The sequence below is a fragment of the Glycine soja genome, chromosome 9, assembly GCF_004193775.1.
Source record: "Glycine soja cultivar W05 chromosome 9, ASM419377v2, whole genome shotgun sequence".
NCBI classification, from domain to species: domain Eukaryota; kingdom Viridiplantae; phylum Streptophyta; class Magnoliopsida; order Fabales; family Fabaceae; genus Glycine; species Glycine soja.
Genome location: NC_041010.1, coordinates 38,075,907 through 38,098,066, shown reverse-complemented (window position 1 = coordinate 38,098,066; position 22,160 = coordinate 38,075,907). Strand labels below are relative to the sequence as shown.

Genomic DNA, 22,160 nt, shown 5'->3' with positions numbered 1-22,160 from the left:
GAGGAAAACTATTGAGTTAGATTGGATTTGGAGTGTTGTTGGTTGGAACGGAGGGCTAGTACTCCTGGAGTTGTGAGTTACTTTTTTTCCATGTTTCCACTTGATTCTGCAATCGTATTGATTTAGATTCAGGGACAAAAGTGATTTTCAACGTAAGTCCTATTTACTTTTCTCATTTGATTCCTATTACAATCATGGTTGCTTCAGGTCTGTTTATATTAGATTTTTAATGTAAAAATACACCAGGGCTAAGAAATACAAGCATCTATATTTCTTCTAATATTGATATTGATATTCTAAATCTTAATAAAATTGAAGATATATCACGTAGCACTTTGATTCCTCAGAGCAGAGAGGATTGCAGTGGCAATTCGAATTTATAGTGTAGACATCCAACATGTTAAAAGTTGCATGAGATTATCAGGTCAAACTTGCCAGTTGCCACAACACATAAACATAACAAAATGTCACTGCCAACAAGGTTAAGGTTTTCTGCCTCTCTTTCCATTCCCAATTTTCCCTCTTTTCTTCCAAACCCCTCACTCTCAACCCTCCATTCTCACTTTCACTCTCAGCCTCCATCCTTTGAAAATGTTTTCTCTGAATTCAATCGCATGTTTGCTTGATGAGACATTCACTTTGCGGTAAAAAATGGAAGACAATGGTTGCATCCCTAATGCAATAACATTCCAAATAATTATGTGTGCTCTCTTTGAAAAGTGAGGCTGATAAGGCAGAGAAACTTCTTTGTGAAATGATCACTAGAGGCTTGGTGAAAAGATAAAAGGTCACACACCTCATTTCCACATTAAATGACATTTCTATTGTTCTTGACTTTACATGAATGGTTTGTAAATTTTGTATTTGTTTGATCAGTTATGCAGTGGCCTCACTGCTGCTGATGTTTTTAGCATTCCACATTGGATATGCAGTGACATGCCTCAGTTATATATTAAGTTACATTTCTATTGTTGTTGAATTTAATTACATGAGTGGTTTGTATATCTTTTCTTTGTTGGATCAGAGGAGTTAGGCTACACTACACCGTGGCCTATCTGCAGCTGATGCTTTCCTAGTTCCATGTTGGATGTGGAGAGTTGATAATTTTTTATTGTAAGTGTATATGAAGATTTTGATGATGCCAAAAGATTGAAGTTATTCAACGTTGATTCAAGTCAAAATCAAGAAATCAAGAGAAACGATTGACAATAGTCCTTTATATGTTAAAAGAATCTCTTAAAAAAGTTGCAAAGGTGTGCCTTAAAAGACTTAAGTTTTTAAATCTCTTATAAAATTTTTAAGTAATTTACATCTTTGAAAATTATGTATTTCTCTCAGGTAATCGATTACTAGAAGCAAAAATATTTTTAAACAGCTTTCAGAAAGTTTTGAATTTGAATTTTTAAGCTGTAATTGATTACCAAGAAAATTGCTTTTGAAATGGATATAGAGCTTAAGTTTCGTGAAAGATGTATTAGTTCATAGAAAGAAACAATTTGATGAAAATGTTGAGGATGAAATTGTTAAATCTCTTCAAGAATCATTTAAAATTGATTACTTTTTGTACATCGTAGATAAAACAATTATCACACTTCAAAGTAGATTTGAATAATTTAAAATATATGAAGATATTTTTTATTTTTTATTTAGTGTTAGAAAATTAAAGTTACTAGATTGTACACTTTTGAAAGAGAAATGCCTAAACCTTGAAAAATCTTTGAAAAATAATAATTTGTTGGATGTTGATGGATTAGATTTATTTTCAGAATTAAATATCTTAAAGGAAATTATAGGATTGGAAAATAATAAATCAATTGACATTCTTAATTATATAAAAAAATAAATTCTTTTTCAAATGTGTATATAACTTATAGAATAATGTTAACGATACCAGTATCAGTTGCTTCAGCTCAAAGGAGTTTTTCAAAGCTAAAAATAATAAAAATTTACTTAAGATCAATAATGTGGCAACAAAGATTGAATGGATTGGCGTTATTGTCTATTGAAAAAGAAATTAATTACAATAATTTAATCGATAATTTTGCATCACAAAAAGCCTGAAAAATTAATTTTAAATAAAATAATGATAATTTTAATAAACTATTTTATAAGTAAATAAAAGACATCATTCTTAAATTTATTTTAGACCTCTCAAATCTTTGAGTCGCCCCTGCCTAATTACCAAGGAGAAAAAATCTTAGTTACTACTCCACCTTTTTTATACATAGTTACTAATACACTAAATCAACTAATAATAAAATTTTCATAAATATTAATACTAAATATTTTTTCTGGCAAACCTAAAGCAAGAGCTTAGGCTGGCTTATGTTGGAATACACATAAAAAAAATATTAGTGAAAATCAGAGAGAATAATAAAATAGGAAGGGGGGAAGAATGTACAGCCTCCAAAGGCCTAGGGAATACACATATATTCCAACAAAGTAATAACTATAAATAACCGTGATGAAATAAAATCCGGTGAAACTAGGACAATTGGCATTTAATTAACGTATGGACCAATCGAACTACTGAAATGTCTCCTGATTTGTGATCTTTCAATGATTCATTTGCCCCACATAGTGAGTTAGATTAATATGGATTTATGGCAATGGTGAAGCCAAGCATCGATCAGTCCCTTTCACATCTCCAAGAGAGTTCACATCATCATCATGTCAAAATAGTGCAGACACATTCTACCCAATTAATGTTTTTATCATTGATGTAACATTGCATGCTTGTTTATTGTCATTCTCACTTGAACCCAAAGTTGACCAATGTTATACGATTTTCAATGCTATCCCTAAAAATGAAACACTATAATAAATGAGTATGCTATTTTCAATTAATATAACAAAATGAAAGAGAGACCAAGTGCACGAGATGCTTATCATCAAGTGAGATGGGAGATGCACACAATCTTACTCTTGCAGGTACCTGCTTCTAAAATAGATAACTTTTAATTCAATCTTTTACATATACACTTGGGATTATTTCCTAATTAAAATTATAATTGATTGCTTATTTTCAATTGAATATCTGTAATTTATTTTTAATATATTTTTAGTCAATATATACCTATATTTAACACTTATCGCCCCAATAGAATTTTAATTTTTATATAAAAATAATTTAATTTTAATTGAAAAATATGAAAAACGCATAAAATGCCACATTTAAGTTATAAAATTTGTGTGTTGAAAATGTAAATGATTTTGTACTATCATTTGATTATAAACTCACATATAATTAGATTATTGGCTTGTATATAATAATTAGGTCATACTTATAGTAATGGTTAATTAGTTGACACTTACAATGTACGTAAGAAAATTTATATTAACAATGTACGTATAAGAATTAAATTATAAGTTTTATCTTTGTAAAAACTCAATCTAAGGCCTTTAAATTACAAAATAACAATCTTATCCTTACTGCATCTCAATTAATACAACAAATTACAAAGATATAAATATATAATATAAAGCCTTTTTCATAGAGGATGAAATGGAGGGGCAGAACCCCTAACAACCAAAATGCTCTAATATATATGTAGTTCATTTGCAACCTTTTGATTTAATATGATTCACTTAAGGTTACAGCTGTTGCAACTAACTTTTCCATATCAAAGCATATAGTCAGTGGAATATCATACCAACTGAAAGGTGTTCATTAGTGGGGCATAATGCAATCCACAATCACAACATAAACATGCAAATCACAGTATCAAGTAACGTGGATATCTTTTCAATGATAGCCGATGTATCTGAAATTTTTAAGCTCAAAACACCTTTTTTCATCAGGATTTGCCAAAAGATGTGATTTTACACATGTAAGAAAACTCACTAATATATTCTTCAAATCTTTCAACACCCATCACTGCTTTTTAACTTTGATGATATCCCCTTATGCACAAGTCAAGGATAAAATCAAGGAACAAAAGTATACTAATGATAGATAACAGATATCAAGCTTTCACACACACTCATGATCACTCAAGAATCAAAATGAGCCTAAAAAAAGTTATGTATATGGACAAATATGTAGGAACCTCTAGGGAAAAGTAGAGAAAAAGAAAGAAAAAAATTAAAAAGGAGGGAACAAAGGCCTTATTATACATCTGGTTCCTTCTTTTCTTCAACTTTTACTTTAACTACAACATTTATATAATGACTAACACAACCTATAATAAGCTTTGGCCCAAAAAGAATATACAGAGATGCTTTTAGATTTGTGGAAAAGTGCAGACATCTTTGTCTTGACAAAAGCACTACCTATATATTAATTTATATACCTGTGCATATTAATCTTTTCTATTAATTTGGCTAGTAATAAAGTGATCATATATGTAAACCAATTAAAATTAGGCATGTTCACTGTTGTGCCAATTTGATCTCCCTAAGGTGAACTCCAAGCTTGGATTTTGATCCTTGTTGAAGATTCTTGTTTGTATATAGTTGCTACCCTGCATGCACAAAGCAATTATTTTCATCCAACTCATAAGCTAGCTATTATATTCTTAGCTATTTGAATATATAGCAGTAGCGAAGATTAGGTCACAACCTCAGAAAGTTTCCCAGTATGCTGAGATGATAAGATTTCTTGTGGACTAAGCTCATCCAAATCTCTTGAGTTAGCTTGTATCCGTGCTCCTCTAGCGCTAATCATTTCAAGGAACAACGTTTTGAATGAATGAAAGTTCAATGTGATAGATACACAGACACACACTATAACATAATCTTTATTTGATACAAATTAATTATCGTTTTGGTTATTTGATCCTATATTATTATAGTGAGCTCTATCTACTCCAAGGAAAATAATAAAAGTACAAGGATAAATACACATTCATGGATAAGTCTTTGGGATTGAATTAGAAGTAAGAACATCTTTGATATAAAGGTAGAAGTGTTTTTGAGAGTTTTTCAAAGTTTCTCTATTGAAAAAGGTTTTATATTTTCAGTAGAAAAACTATCAAAAATATTTATGACTTTTATCCAAATAGATCTAAGAAACTTAGGTATAGTTTACATGAGGTCAAGTTCAAACCTTTTATCACCATTATATTGAAAAACTAACACACTGATAAGACAAAAGAAATTTAAATAGCATGATCTGGGAATTCGGTAGCGAGAAACGATAATATAAGAGTGAAGCATACGTAGTACAATTGTGCTTGGATGAATCAGAGGAAAAACCATAATTTTTTGTTTTTATTTATTTCATCATTTTGTAATAATTCTTAAAAATAAAATAAAAAGAATATATGATCATGACTGCATCTATATAATTATCAATAAGAACATGGAATATATTATCATAAACCGAATACACCCTAAGGTATCATTTCCCTCTCCTGATCAAATGCAACAATAATGAAATGTATATTGTAATGTTAAAATAACTTATACTATGTCATATCATTGATACTCCTATAGAGTAGTTATCAACATAGACACCTTATTTTGAAGTGTATGTGTGCAGGCAGAGAAGAAAAAGAAAAGAAGAAAATAAAGTGGTGACTGACGAGAAAGTGAATGCATTATTATATTCTTATGCTACAAATTAACCTTATTTGGTTGTGTACAGGTGACCTTTTGTTAGAAAATAAGGAATAGGGTGAAAATCGTATCTAATTTGAATAAATATAATGTGACAATGCAGAAATTAAATAATGTTGTTACATATTATACAAACATATTATAAGTAGCTATTCTTCATCTAGTAAAATAAAGAATATAAGTCCGGTCTTATAATTAGGTTTACCAACATTACAATAATATAAGATACATTAAAAAGAATACTTGTGAAGGTCAAGCTGCATTTTGTTTCAGTATTTTTTTTTTTTTTTTTGTATTTTAATCATACAAAACACTAACTCACATTTAAGCCATCTGCAGATTTTTCTACGAAAAAGGATTAAGTTAAGACCTTTTGGAATAAGGAGTACATATATACTTTTAAAACTTCATTTGATGTTCACGTATAACAAATTACAAAGTTTTATTTCAAGGATAGATTCAAGATGTATTTCTTTAATTTGAATTCAAGATAAAAATTATGTTGCACAGACACAAACTAATTAGGCAAAAGGTAAGAAAAAGAATCGGGAAAAGGCCACCGAAGACGAACAACCTAAAAATTAAGACCAAATAATAGGGAATCTATATAGGTTCTTAAAAGGAATTTAAGAACATATGCATCTGTAATTGTGAGTCAATGTTAGTTTGTTTACTATTGAGTTAGCCCCTGGAAGAACCTTCCATTGATCTCATTTAGAGGCTTTTCTTAGAGGGATTAATTTTATATTCTTTAAAATGTTGAGAGGTACGTATATAATTAAAGGTTTTGAGAAATATTAAAAATAATTTTCAGACATTTTTTTAGCAGAACTCCCACTAAGTCATATCTATATGTGAGATAGTATTTATAATTCATTCCGACGAATGGTTTAATTAAGTCTTACCAATTGGACAGTAGGTAGTGATATATGGATAGCCGATATGATAGATTGTGAGAGGAAAGAGTGATTTTTTGTTTATTTTCAAAGATATTATATTTTGTAATTAAATAATCTTAGAATGAACTTTTAAATTGTAAGAAAATGTCAAATATAGGTACAATAAATATCTATGGATACTATTTTTTTACTAATAATATCATTCTCTAAGAAATCTGATAACTGCTAAATAATTGTATTTTGATGATAGAAAATAAGGCAAAATTGTCTTTAAAAATAATTATTTAGCAGTTATTTGCGCTTAAATATTAAAGAATTGATGTTTTGTTGAATTTTGGCTGCAGATATAAAAACTGGAGGTGTAACAAGCAAAAAGGCTAGAAAAATTGAAGAAAAGAAGAAAATCTGAAGCAGGCCAAGTCCAATACGCACGTTGAGCGCGCGTTACGCGCTAAGCCCATGATCCAACAGAAGCACGTGCTAAGCCTGCAACACGCGCGCTAAGCCCGCGATCTAACAGAAGCGTGCGCTAAGCCTGCAACACGCGCGCTAAGCCCGCGATCTAACAGAAGCGTGCGCTAAGCCTGCAACATGCGCGCTAAGCGCGCGATCTACACGCGCTGAGCGAGGGGGTGTCGCGCTGAGCGTGCCTACGAAGGCCCAAAGCCCACTTCAACAACTATAAATAGAGAGCCAGTCCAAGGGACAGAGAACACCACGACAGAACCCCCTCTCCTAGGGGTTTCATTTACTCCCTTTCTTTCTTTCACCCCTATTCTACTTGTAAAGCCCTCAATGGCCATAAGTGGCTAAACCCTTAGTTAGGGCCTGGCAGGCCTAGAAGCCAATGTGATGTATGATGTACTCTTCACTATTTATCAATGCAATATCAGGTTTTTCTTTCCTATTTTCTTTTCTGTCTTTATCTTGCATACTCATGTTTATATTCTATTAGGGGTTAGATGCTCGGGAGAGGGTAACTTCTAAATAAGATTTAAAGAAGATATGCATGCATTAGTTTTAGGGGTTAGACGCTCGGGAGAGGATAACTTCTAATAGAACAAGAAGAAAAGATATCATAATAAAATCATTGCTAGGCATAGAGTGATTGCATTATGCCCATGCGTCAAAGCAAACATCTAGAATTAGAACTTCATGCATTTTATCTATTGAGTCTTTGCAAAGGCATTTGGGGGATAGATAGGTAAAATAGGCTTGTCATCATGAGACATCAGGGGCAGGTAAATGAATAGATGTGGGTGAGATAAAATCACCTGAATTGGTAAAGAAAAAATCATAAACTCATACATCCTAGGCAGACAAGGCAAGTCAGTTCCTAACACTATTTTATCTTGACTTTATCTTTTTTCTTTTATTTTAAATTTTAAATTTCTTTCATCTTATCTTATCTATTATCTTTATCTTTTATTTTAAATTTTAAATTTCTTATCTCTTGCTTTTAAATTGGGTTTGCATTAATCTAAGTACAAACAAAGTCCCTGTGGATTCGACACTCGGACTTCCGAGAACTTTACTACTTGTAACGATTTGGTACACTTGCCAATGAGTCAACAAAATCTTATCAATACGAAATCAAAATTCCTCAAATAAACCCTTTTACTTTTTGATGAAATCACAAATTCAATCATTATCACTAGTAAATTACTAAATTATAACTAAATATTATCTTAAAATACATGTTTTTAACTTGCTAATTTATTCCAATCGATAAACAAGTGAGTATGCACAATAACAAATGTTTTTTAGGTTTGTTAACTTACATTTTAGTTGGAATATTAATACGTACAAATCGCAATATATACACAAGTCAAGGTAACTTGATCGGTTTAAAAAAATCAGAGATTAAAAAATAAAAAATTAAGGAGTCAAAAAGATATAGTAAATCCATGATTTTTTTTCTGATTTTATTATTTTTAAAAAAAATTAATCAATTAGAGAAAGTGTATTTAAAGAAACGTGTTATGTAGGGGGTGTTTCTAACATTCTTTATCAATTATTTATAACCAATAACCAATTATAAGCACCAAAGATCAATATTATGAAATGCAATGATCGATTAATATTAATGAAATAAACTATTATTGCAAACAACATTGGGCTTAGCTTTCCAATTTTAAACTACCCACATACCATAATTAAATTGAGTTTACAAATACTCGATTTTTCATCAATAAAAAACATGAGAAGCAATTGAAACCTTCTAAAGTTATCTCATGAGCATCTCGATCTTGAATCATTTGTGAGATTGTATCGCTTCAATTTATGATTATTCAATTACAAATACTGAAAATTTGATTGTATAGGAAATAAAAGGAAAGAAAATATATATGTAAAATGACATAAATATCCTTAAAAAAGTGTATAAAATATATAAGTGTAACTGTGTATTTTACTTACATAAAAACATCTTAGTCACTTTCCATCCAAATCAGAAGGATCAAAGAATCAGTGAGCCTCTGCTTTTTCGTTATTCTTTCCTTTTTAACAAGTCACCAAACATAGGGAGGATCATTTTTGAAAACTTTTTGTTCCATCTGTTTCCATTCGTTCAATCGTTCCAATCATACGGTTAAGTTTATTTATCATTTATATAACAAAAAAAAAGTCTTATTCTCTAAAATAAGTACTTAAATCTATAATATTAAAGTAGATTTCTCAGAATCTCAATTCAAATCTTATTACAATATATATTATTACAAGTTGAAAATATATAATATTCGATGCTGTTCAATAACCTAGCTAGCTAGTAGCTTAGTTATCAGGTGGTTTGAATTGCATTTCAGGTTAGTGTATGACCAATATATATGATACTATATAATATTAAAGTTATTTTAAATGTATTAAAGATAAATTATATATGTCTGTTCTATCTAAATCAGTACACTTAGTCTAATATGATAGCTAATTCTTTTTTTATTGATATACAGTATTGTTTTGAAATACATATCATAAAACATCATTTAGTTTTCTTTTTTTACTTTTATATATATATATATATATATATATATATATATATATATATATATATATATAAAACTTAATTATGTGTAACATTTGAATTTATACATTTTATCCAATATCAATTTTACCGAAAAATTTACAATACCCATACACACTAATTAATCAACTGAACTAAACCCATTAATAAGGGATCTTAATATTTTAAATGAATGATTAAGATTAAAATATAAAAGTAATCCTAATCATCTATACCCAATTATATTATTAAGATTCCTTTTTCTTCCTTTCGTATAAAATTAGTCTTTTTTATATTTAATTACACTAAATCAATAATTTACCTATGAATTTGTTATAATTGATTTAATGATGAGCCTGCTCCCAGGTGGGAGTGATTGTAAAGATGAGGTATGTCATCTTTGAACATGAGAATGCTAATACAATGCATATTTCTTAACATATTATTTTACTAATACAATGTTTATTATGAAAAAAGTTTATATTATTTTATTACTCATTTTTTATAAATTTTATCTGTATGTCACTATATAAAAAACAGGCCTGCTTAATGTGGCTAAGAAACTTTTCTCAATTACAAAAAGTAAATGTTAAAAAGAATGTATGAAAAAAAAAGACTACTTAACTTATAAGCTATAACATTTGTCTTCTATATATATGAGTTATATAGGTAGCAATTAAATTAAGCATTATAATGTATTACTTACTTGGCTAGTATATTTTTATTGTCAAATAAATTTGATGAGTTTTATTAAATTCTCATTATTAATTGATTTTTTTTTCCTAATTCCTACTAAGAAACAGGCATAACTTATTTAATGGGGCTCATAAAGTTTAATGAATTACACTAGCATTTCTTTTCTAAATACGAGTTGTGTAGCAAAAGAGAAACACCAATTCAACCTCATTGCCTGTCTCTCTGACTTGAAGGCACTTTTTTGCAGTGTACAAACGTGAGGACCGCGAGCATCTGAGTCAAAGCTGATCAGAAGCCAACTCAATTCTGGACCACCATTATCATGATTCAAGACTTAGGGAAGCTAAAAGTGATCAATATGGTCATGGAATATATATATATATATATATATATAATCTCATACAAACTAAAGTTACTATGCAAAATTGAAGACTCATCTTAATGTCATAATTAAATATCATAATATTATCAAGATAATTTGCTTGATTTTCTGTGTCTGAAATCTTTGCCATTTTTAGCCACAGAAAAAGAAGATATAAGGACATTGTCTTGTATCATACCCCAATGACAATCTAAATTTTTTTCTTATATAACTGTGTGTTATGTGTACCTTCACTTCCACTAGAGATCTTTTTTCCCTACCTATTCCAATTCTCCGTAGAAACGTCCTATTGGTGGTTAGTACTCAGTAGGAGTTTGCCACACCTAAGATCCTAGCCTCTTTTGTCGTATTAGTTGACTAAAAAATTTTGAATTAGAAACTAGTACCAATTAAGCATCAATCTTTGATAAAGCTTAAATGCCAAAAAGTGTACGACTTCACAGTGAAAAAAAAACTGGAATTGAAATAAAGCCAGATTGGATAACGGTATAGTGTTGTGAGATAATGTTAGTTATTGAATGGAGATCAAAGCAAGTCCATTAAGACATGCAATGATAGTGGCCAAAGGAAGTAAGAAACTTAATAAGTCAATATAAAGCATAGAAATATGTTGTTCTAAAATTGGAATGTTAATCCCATAAAAGGTATATATTGAAGTAATTGTACAGTGGAGAATAGCTCCTCTCCTTGTATATTTATTTGCACATAACCACTAAACTTTAATCTAGTTTCAGGAAACTTTGCTTTCTACACATTTAAAGAAGTTGAATGACATTGTATCAAAAAGAGGTATCAACCAAATGAGGAATCACTACTTTGATCTTGAGAAAGAAAGAAAGTAAGTAGAAGTGGAGAAAATAAATGAAAAGCAAAAGTTGTCAGAAAGAAGCACTTTTTGAGTTTCGCAAAGGGTGGACATTGTATTTCAGATTTTCTCAAACTTTAATTATTAAACTCAAACATATGTATTTTTATATAGATATAGATAGTGAATCCACCCATGCACCCATGCATATAGTGACACCTAAGATTCATACTCATACACATCAGAGAAAGAAAAGAGGTTACCTCGAAGAAGAATTAACCCATAGATTGCTTGAAGTGTAGCCCATATCATTATCTATAGATGCATTTGAAGTTCCTCTCTGATTGGGTAAAAAACTGTTATTTTGATCATTTGGTACTGTTAAGGACATGAAATCTTCATCCCCATCTGTTATATTGCATTATATAATTAAACATTAGTATAATCCATAATCCATTGTAGATATATATACTTGAAATTTTGAAATTAATAATCAATCTTCCTTTTTTACTTTGTACTCGTAAAGAAAATAAACATTAATTAATGTATAAATTAAGAGAGTCTGAGTCATAAAGGGGTGTTAGGGGAATCTTCATAGGAATTGAATAAATTGAGTTAAACAATTTGGAGCGGAGATCAAGGAATTAATTAGTATAAATTGCATTAGGTGAAATATTACAAGCGGCAAAGGTGATTACAATTACTTTATATATGAATTACCTGAAGAAGCTGCAGGTTTGTCAGTGTTCTTAACAGTCCGATACATCTGCAGTAACAAAAAAAGACAAATAAGATGAATATAATACTGAGAAATTAATGAATATATATAAAAAAAATGAAAAACAACAATGATAGATGGGAAATCTGAATTGTCTTTGAAGAAGAAGATTTTGAAGGGGGAATAAAAAAGGGGGAGAAAATAATCAAATCAGATGCTTCTTTTTGTGGGTTTGTTTGTTTAATAACCACGAGGTTGATGGTTTGGTAAGGTAAGTAATTGCTTCTATTATTGAGAAATGATGGCTACTTTTCCTACTTTCTCTTTCTATCATTTTTTATCCCTTTCTCTCTCTCGTGAAAAGTAGAACTTGTCATGTTCCTCTTGCATCAAACAACATCTTCCACTGTTCATCATTCATTCATTCACTGCATGCCTTGGTTCCTGTGCCTCTTAGATAGACCTTGGACAAAGTCTACAGACTACCCTATTCGCACAGAAGCACAACAAAACACACACATACAGAAAGAGAAATAGCTAGAGATTTCTTGTTATTTTATTATTTTTTTAAAAAATTGTTTTACATATTGGGAAGGAAAAAAAGATAAGAAATGAGAGCTGTGTGAGTCATATATACCTGCAAATGACTCTTGACATGAGCTAGTGTTAGATCTTTGACATCCATGAGCTCCAAAACTGACTTAGGGGTAGCCCCTACAATATCCAACAAATCACAGTAGTGCAAAATTAAACATAGTAAAACCTACATAAGTAATAGTGAGTTACTCTAATTGGTTACACATATCTTAGATGCAATTTTAAGAAGCTACTAGTTATACTTTTTCCATCTCAAACGTGATTCTAATTAAACACACTACCATTGAACTCACACACACATATATGCAAAAAGGGAGAGAAGAGAAGAGGAAGAGAGATTCACTTTCATGGCCACCAAGTAGCTCAACAGCATGAACAAAGCGATTGTGAAGAGAACTAGTCCAACGCATTCTTGGAGCCCTCATGTTCCTCTTATTACTTTGTTGCCTTGAAAACATTCTTGACCTCACAAATCCATTTGAAGAAAAATCAGAAGCTCCAATATTATTACTACTCCCAAACTGCTGCTGTTGATGATGATGCTGATGCTGATGAGGGTAATCAAAGTACTGAAACTGTTGAGGTCTTAGACTACTACTCTCCATGGTCCTTATCTCACGAAACCTTGATATTGGTTCTACTGCTACACCCCCAACAACACCATTATTATTGCCATAATTAGGAGCTGAAGGAGGGTGTGGAAATGCATATAGAGAAGAAAAGGAAAACTTATTGGTAGGTTGGTTTCTCTCTATTGAGGGAATAGTATCCAAAGAAGAAAGGTTACTGTAGAGAGGGATTCCATTAATGAGTCTTATTTGACCCTCAGCAACAAGCCTAACAAAGTTTCTCTTCCTCCATGTGCTTTCAGCCTCAGAAGGAGTAGAAGTAGTATTTGTAGGGTTGGCTAAGGAAAGTTGTGTGTCTGTGTGATAGGGGCTACTGCAACCTTTGATTGAACCATCACTGTGTGATTTGAAGCCTTCAGCATCAAAGGGTGAATCCCCTTCAGTGCAAATTGAAGAAGGAGCACTGTTTGGGAGGCTAATGTGAAGGGAAAGATCAGGAATCGGATTCGATGATTGTTGGTCATGGAAAATCTTATTCTGGGGCATTTTTAGTTACCTATATTCCCAGAAATGATTTCAAGCTATAGTATATAGGATGCTATATATAACAACACTGACATGAAAGTGAAGAAAACAAGAAAAGAAAAAAACACTCTCAGCCTAAAAGACCAACAAGGAGAATTCAGAATTTGTGAGGGAGGGGAGGGGGTATTTAATTTTATTCATTCCTCCACTATAGATTTAAATTTGATGTATATAAAGAGAAACTCCAAAAGCAATAAAACAAAAAAACAAGAAGATCAGCTAGAATATTAATCAGTTAAGGTGATTAATTGAAGAGGTGCAAAGTGGGGATATATATGAAATATATCTTCTTTGAAAGAGAAGGTACTTTTTTCTCAGCTTCACAAAACCATGGAAAGAGAGAGAAAGAGAGGTGTGTGGAGGTGCATATAATATAAACAAAACAAAAAAAATATAAAGGGAATGGGAAAGAAAGAGAGAGATGAGAGTGTTTTTTTCTTGGCTAACTTGAGTTGAGAGTATATATAGGAAAGTGACACTCCAACAATTCCTTTCATTCTTTTTCTTCAATATAATTAACCTTTGCTTTTCTGCGTAGTCAATACACGCAAAAACTGCAAAGTGCTTGGGACAAGTTTTTGCTGTGCTTGATTTTTCTTTCTCCGAAGTCGACGGGGTGAAATATATATTAAAACTAAAGAGAGTAATCAAAAGAGGGACTCTACTGTTCATCATTCTGCTGCCACTTCTACTTGTATCTCATCATCATCCTCCCTCAAAACTCTTTAATTTCTAGCTCGTACAAATATATCAAATGAGTATGAAATTTTAATTCATAGCCTTCATGAGATCAAAGTTGGTTAACTTTGCTACCTAGCTAGGCTTTGTTGTTTTTAAAAAATTGGATATAAAAGTATGCTCTATCTGCATCATTAATTACAACTATACCGAGTGCAGCTGGATGGCATAAAATGATTTCAGCTAAGTTTTAAATTTAAATCATACATATACAACTACATTAAATAATCTAAATGAGTGTTTTATTGCTCGTAAATCCTATACCACATTCGAATAAGATTGTATGTCTCTGATGAATGATACCTAGGCCTATAACAAAAAGATAATCTACATAATTATTTAACATTAGAAGATTAAGAAAACATCCACTAGTGTGTGGATTAACCTGTGGAATTGTTTTTTTTTAAGGCATTAACCTGTGGAATTGTGCCTATGTAACTCGTAATTTTGAATTGTATTACATACTCAAAAAGAAAACTTTGAAACTTTGATCTTGAAAGTGATTTTACTCTATTTGAATGAATTGTCTTCCATAAAAAATACTTGTAGTCTCAAATATAAAATTAAAAAAAAAAATTGACTCGTTACCTCATTTATACTGGTAAATAGCCATCTATCTCATTTGTTGGAAAGAAAAAAAAGTACGTAGATAGTACACGTGTGGCGGTATATAAAAAAGATAGTACTCTTGTAAAGAATTTCTACAAGATTAATTAAGTACTTAGAAATTGTAATTGTATATGATAATTTTGTTAATTTTTAATGTATCTTAAAAAACATTCTTTTATATCATGATTTTTTATTAGTTGATAATTAATATACAAAAATTTTACACCATGAACACGTAAAAATTAAACCCAAGAAAGAAAAAAGGCTTAATTTCTAGCTTATCCATTATGAGAAAAGCTATTATTAAGTAAATGAATTAACTTAGTGTAAATTAATTTAGCTTAATTAGTGATTTTCAATTTGAGTCTTGAACATATAATTGTATTACATATTTAAAAAAAAACTTTGATGTTTATAGTAATTATAGTCAGCTCAAAATCGTTTTTTTATACATAAAAAAATACTTGTGGTTTCAAATTAACAACCAAAAATTAAGAAAATAATAATTTGTTACATCTTTGAGTAATATAGATTCATCTATCGATCTCATCCGTTGGAAAGAAAAAAAGTGTATAGTAGATGCACTAAAAGTGAAGAATTTTTCCAGTAAAAAATAATGTAATTTTTTTTTACAAGATATATTAACTAATTAGAAATTACAATGTATGTAATTTTGTTAACTTTTATATTAAATATCTCGAAAATTATAATTTATGTACCATTATTTTTTATTGGTTAGTAGAATAAAAACTTTACATAAAAATTAATCTTAAGAAATAAACAGGCTTGGTTTCTAGCTTGTACATTACGAAAAATTTTCACATATTTTTCGTTGATGCTTAAAATTGACACGCGTAAATATACGAATTTAGTAGCATATGTTCTTACTTAACCTAATTTTAATTAAGCTAAAATAAGTTGATGTACTATAAATAAACTTTAAAATAAAAAAAAGTTGACTATTAGGACTTTATGCTTACATATTCCCTTCGGTTATGTTTGAATATTCAAGATGGAGTTTTGTGTAACAACTTTCTCTTCGAACAATAATTATGATTAATGAATTGTATTTATGAAGGTTGAATTCTGATGTTGACTATATGCTCCTCAATCTAATGCTTTTGATGTGTTAGTCTTTCTCTGTGTATAATCACTTTTTGCGTAGGAAATTAATCTTGTTTGTGACATTGAAGAAGCAGTTCTTCCATGTGCTTTCATAATCGAAGATTTAGATTAATACAGAGACTCATTAACTTCTTAATTCACTTGAAGTAGTCATCCTGGTAGTGTCTAATGGTTGATATGTTGGGAACATGAATTGGACCTCTCTAATATTCAAAGGAGACAAAATCATAACTATTTACACAATCTTTACTTAATGTTTTTAATTTCTAGGTTGGTGTCAACGAGTATCTCACAAGAAGAAAAATCCTGTTCTATAATTCGTAAGAATAGTCATTAGGGTAATCTTTAAGAAATAAAAATAATAATAGGTATTTTATATATGTTCGATTTTTTTTACTGTATATATAGGAAAATAATAAAAAGTATTTAATAAAAGAACATTATACTTAATATCTTAGAAACTTAAATAACTATTTTTTATTTAATACTTCTATATACCCATTATATATATGTGTGTGTGTGTGTGTGTGTTTAAAGCATCATGATATAACTAACAAAGTTCAATTCAGTTTCTAAATGATCGAATAGTTTCTTAAGCATACTAACGTCACATGATTCAATTCAATTTCTTAACCACGTACATGAAAAAGGTTTTATCGAAAGAGACAAAACCAAAAATAAAATAAAGGTTCAATTACGTTTTATACGTGCAGTTCAAATTTAAAGTATGAAAAGATAAAGTTATGTATATTTACATTTAATATTTAACAATCGGGATACTTATTTAAAAAAATGTCATTTCAGAGAAGAGTAAGGAAATTTTACTTATGGCACTCGTTCTAACAACAACAGATATATATTGGCCTAATTCTGACAGATCTTGCTTTAATTAATTTAATGAAAAAAATAAAGATCCTATCTGTCTCAATTTATATCATAAAATACAAAGCATTGGCCTTGAGCCAATGAGTTGAAATGACCAAAGGTTTAGTTAGTCTTTTCGCATTTAGAATTTTGTGGTTTGTGTAGGTTACAGCAAGACGTAATTATCATATCATTGTTAAACCCTCCTCCACTTTAATGCTGGCACTACTTAGCACACGCAAGTAGAAATTCTAATTTATTTATTTTTTTTCATTTAACACATATGGTTTAATTGCCTGGCATATAATCTAATCTAACCTAAGTTTAAAAACGTATCAAATTCCTCTAAAACAAAAGAAGAAAGAACCGTATCAAATTGTTAACACGTGTCTACTTCACATGCCCAGTTCATGAAAGTTTGATAGCAATATTAGGTAATTTTATCATTGGCAATAAATGAACGGTGGTTGTAATTATCTGATTAAGCAATCTTGAAATGCATCGTGGACCCATGCACATGAGTGTGTGAAGGGACACTGAGACACATAGAGACGGAGATCGAAAGAGAGCCTAAAGGGTTGTTTGTTTGCTTCCACATATTTGTCATTGTAAACCCTATAATTTCAAATTCCTTTGTAAGTTTCTTAATTCCTTTTCATCCTTCCAATTATTCTGTCATCCTCCCAACAACACGACCTTTCTCACCCATAGATTTTCAAAATAATGCCTACAGACTATGGTACAAGTCAAGACCAATAATGTCATATATATATATATATATATGAATAAGTAATACTGACATTTTAAATATTTTTTTAAAATTATATACCATTTAATTATAAATCATGTAAGTTAATTTATTGAGTTTTACAATTAATGATCCTTAAAATAAATACTTTTTTGAGGAGCGCTATTATGTATGAATAGGCTATGCACAATAGCACAAAACATTTACACGTTAGAATGTCACTTTTTTAAAATAAATATTAATTATTTTTAAAAAAATATGTAAAATGGATATCAAATACAGAAAATACATCTATGATATAAAAGAATACATCTATGACAAAAACAAATCATACTATTCAACATTTCTCATACTTTTACACTTGTATTTACTTAGAAGTTGATATGTATGGTAAATTTATTATTATTTTGTAAAAGTCATATTTATTATATTTTTAATTGGTTGATAATGTGGATGCATATATGTTTGGTAAGAAAGTGAGTTGCACTCGTCATGATTTTCTAAAGTAAGAAATAGTATGCTTTTGTATTAATCTTGTCATGATTAAATTAAACGTGGATTTCTACTATCAATCAAAACACACTAAATATAATCTAACAAAAAGAAAAACACACTAAACATAAGACTTTTTTTACTAGCAATTCATAGAAATTAAACTTTTTTTGTAATATATCTAATTAACTTAATGGATGTTGAATGTTTGCATCTATGTTATTGATCTACGTTGCTCTTTAAAATTGTGTCAAATATAAGAAAATAATGCAGAAATAACTCAAAGTTGCTTATGATCCTCGGCTAGAGGCAAAGGATGTGTTATCCAACACACAAAAAGATGGTAGTTTTTGTGGCATGGAAAGAGCTCCAACGTGATTATTGAGAAGAGGGAATTATTGAGAATTGAAAGAGAATTCAATTATAATGGAAAAAAATAGCATTTTACTAACACTTAAATATCTCCTATTGAAAATAATGTTGTTTAAGTAAGATAGAAATTACGTCGACAACAATATAATTTTGAAATATTTAACACAACTATCTATTTAAAACTCAAACTTAAAATCTTTGATTAACCAAAAATAATTTCACATCAATTAATTTAGAATTCAGTAGTAATATTAACACTAAGTATAATATGAAATAAGGGTGGGACAGTATTGATCTGGCCTTCTTGGCTGGGTATGTCATTGTTGCATCTTTATGTTCTTCGATCAGTTAAAAGGATATAAATTGATGGAGCGTCTTTGGGGGGGTTTGCTGTTGAGACAGCTTTGTTAAGGGAGGGTATGCCTTGTACCCATATCCTCTTTCTTTTCTCAATATACACTTTATTTGGCTGATAAAAAAAATGTGAAATAAGTATTTGACTTGATGGATGCCATTTGCCATCTAATTAAATTAACCAATTAATTAGATTTCAACTTTATTAATTACGCGCAGGGGTTATAACATCGACAAACTGTACTATCAACTTTATTAATTAGTCCTCGCTTATTTTAATTTTACATTAAACTTAACATGGCTTAACCATTTTAAAAATTCTAGCCCACACACATAAAAAGATAGATATATTACAAAAAGACTTTGCAGCCATACTGTACTATCAAATTCGCGTCGGACCCAATTAATGTTCAAATTTTCAACGCCTAAGTTGTTCTTTTCTTGTAATGCCTGTTAAACACTTGAAAAATGAATCTGCGTTACTTTGTTGCATTTTTAGATACCACAGACCTACACAAATTGTGTAGTGTAGTTGTGCTCATTAGTACCAGGACGTGACACGAAAGCAAAAGGTAGGGTTAGTAAACTTGGAGAGACTTAAGCTTTAATTCTATTAAATGAACTAAAAAGGGGTTAGGCCAGTACTCGGTACTCCAATTTGACATATTATTCATTCATTCCTTTGGATTAAACTAGAGCTAGCTACTTAATCTACTTTAGCTCAAAGTAAAGTGTGTATTGCACATCACTAAACTTTAGCTAATTATACTACTTGGTATATAAATATCCGAATCAATGGATAATATTATGTGGATTTTAGAATGTAGGCCGACTCATTGAACTTATTCAGGTGTATCAATGATAACATGCCATTATAAAAAGCTTTATATTATTTTTTTATAAATAGAAATTAATCCAAAATAAGTACCAAAAAAATTTATAATACTTATATATTTTACTCAATTAATCAAGACTCTTATATATGGTAAACAAAAAAAAAAAAGCTTTGCATTGTGAGTATATATCTTATTTTTTCATTAAAAAAATGAATTATAAAAAACATTAATTATGAGAATGTGTTGTAGTTAAGTGTAACATTACTCAATTACTTTATTCCAAGGGGGAAATACTCTAGTCAAATACATAAGTTCAGTTTTTCTGGGTTCCTTCCTGTTTCGTACTGTTAATATATATAATACAACCATGGAGAGAGGGGCCAGACGAGGAGAGGGTGCAAATTCCAAAGCAATAACTTGAAAATGAGAGATTGAGAGTGTAGTGAGAAATGATTTTACAATCAATTGCACTGTGATTGAAGACTAGAAAAAGATAAAGAGAAAAAAGCAATTCTTTTTTCCAACATCCTTTTGACACCAATAGAGAAAAAAAAGGGTCTAGTAGGGCAGGGCCCCGATCGGAACTAATCTTTCAGCTTTATCAATGAAAATAACTGGTGGGTTTTGCTTTGTCCTCTCAATGCATCAAACATTTGTGATTTTTAATTAGTTTCCTTTTTATTTATTTATTTATCTCCTTTTCTTTCTTTTTCATTCCATTTTTGACTTTTATGGTTCAATTCCTTATATAATTTAGCTTATATAGCAACTAGATGGAGGCTACAAGGGACCTCCGTCCATGGATGCATGGGTCAGAATTGTTGGAGACAGAAAAGAAAGAGTGTATATATGTGTTCTATAAGGATGTCTATAGAATGGATAGGAACAAATTTATGATCTTAAACTTTGATATATGATCATTTATTTGATTTGAACTTTACTTTATTAACTTGGTCTCTAAATATAGCATTCTTTCATTACATTTGTTTGTTTCTTTTTATAATTTTATTTCAATTATGTATTGAATTAATTTTTTTTTACTAAAATACTCTCAAATACTTTATATATTTTTTAGTCCATAAACAACAAATGTTATAAATTAATGAGGTAAACTCTTTCACTTTGTTACGAAAATTGGAGAAAATGACGCCTAGCCACAAATTAATAAGATAACTATTATTCTCTCTCTACACGTTAAGTACGTAATTAATTAGTAATTAGATAAAATGTAATTAAAATAGAAAAAAGTGTGAAATGAAACTCACTAATTTGAAGGATGATTTTTTTATATAAAAAAAGATAAATAGTTAACCAAGTTAATCTTATTGTCTAAATTAAAAAAACTTTCTTAATTCTTATGAATTAATTAAAAGAGCATTATATATAAAAATAAAAAAAAAGTATAATAATACATGAAACAAAATATGGCTAACTTAACTTATTAATCTTAAAAATTATATATAATTAAAAAGTATAAAATTAAAATAATTATATATTATAACATGTATTTTTTATTTTAAAATCAAAACATTAGTATAATATCATGCTATATAAAATATATTTACTAATCCAATGAATTTTATTTAATATATAATTATTGAAAAATATAATTTTTCAAGTATGTATCATTGTATTTAGATTAAAATATAATTTGAATCCGTCTTTATATTTATAGCATCTAATTCCTAAAAATTAAATCCGCTAAATTTTAATTTTGAATCGAGTTAATAGGATTAGACCAAGTATATATGAAGGAGCGTTCCTAAAGTGTGTTTACAAGCCGGTTGTCTCTCAGCTTTCATTTCACATCTCTGAAATTATTACTGGGAGTGGATGGAGATATTGCATTGCATGGCTTTAGTTGTACATATAGGACGACGCAATCTAAGCTAACCCCAAAATTCTTCTTTACTTTATAACATGCATATACCCCGTTTCATTTTATCGATAATTTAATCAAATGGTATTGATCATTTGGTACGTAGTCGTTCAGATTTAAGTTTTTTTAAAATGAAATTGAAAAGAGTATCATCTTAGGGAGAATTAAAAAATAATACCAAGTGCATGTTAAAGCTGGTATGTTTGACAAAATCTTTTTTCTTAGCTTTTTTTCTTTCAAGGAATTTAATATGTTTCACAGAATTATATAAAGAAAAAAAACTTTTCTTGAGAAAGATTTTTGTATCATAAGTAAAATTTTGAAAGCCATGATTT

The 22,160-nt window shown here is 29.5% G+C and overlaps 1 protein-coding gene across 3 annotated transcripts; it reads right to left on the bottom strand.

Annotated features, from left to right (window-relative positions):
• Positions 1-3,924: 3,924 nt before the first annotated feature.
• Positions 3,925-14,238, bottom strand: LOC114425497 (transcription repressor KAN1-like). Of its 3 annotated transcripts, XM_028392437.1 has the most exons (6): positions 12,998-14,232; positions 12,695-12,771; positions 12,060-12,105; positions 11,603-11,747; positions 4,562-4,658; positions 3,925-4,463 (listed from the first exon to the last, which is right to left on the bottom strand). In XM_028392437.1, the coding sequence occupies exons 1-6, from the start codon at positions 13,767-13,769 to the stop codon at positions 4,362-4,364; spliced, it is 1,239 nt and encodes a 412-aa protein (XP_028248238.1). In that variant the 5' UTR covers positions 13,770-14,232; the 3' UTR covers positions 3,925-4,361. The 3 variants fall into 3 exon arrangements, with proteins under 3 accessions (XP_028248238.1, XP_028248239.1, XP_028248240.1); XM_028392438.1 differs by lacking the exons at positions 3,925-4,463; positions 4,562-4,658 and adding an exon at positions 10,267-10,425 and having other exon boundaries at positions 12,998-14,238; XM_028392439.1 differs by lacking the exons at positions 3,925-4,463; positions 4,562-4,658 and adding an exon at positions 10,359-10,458 and having other exon boundaries at positions 12,998-14,236.
• Positions 14,239-22,160: the final 7,922 nt, after the last annotated feature.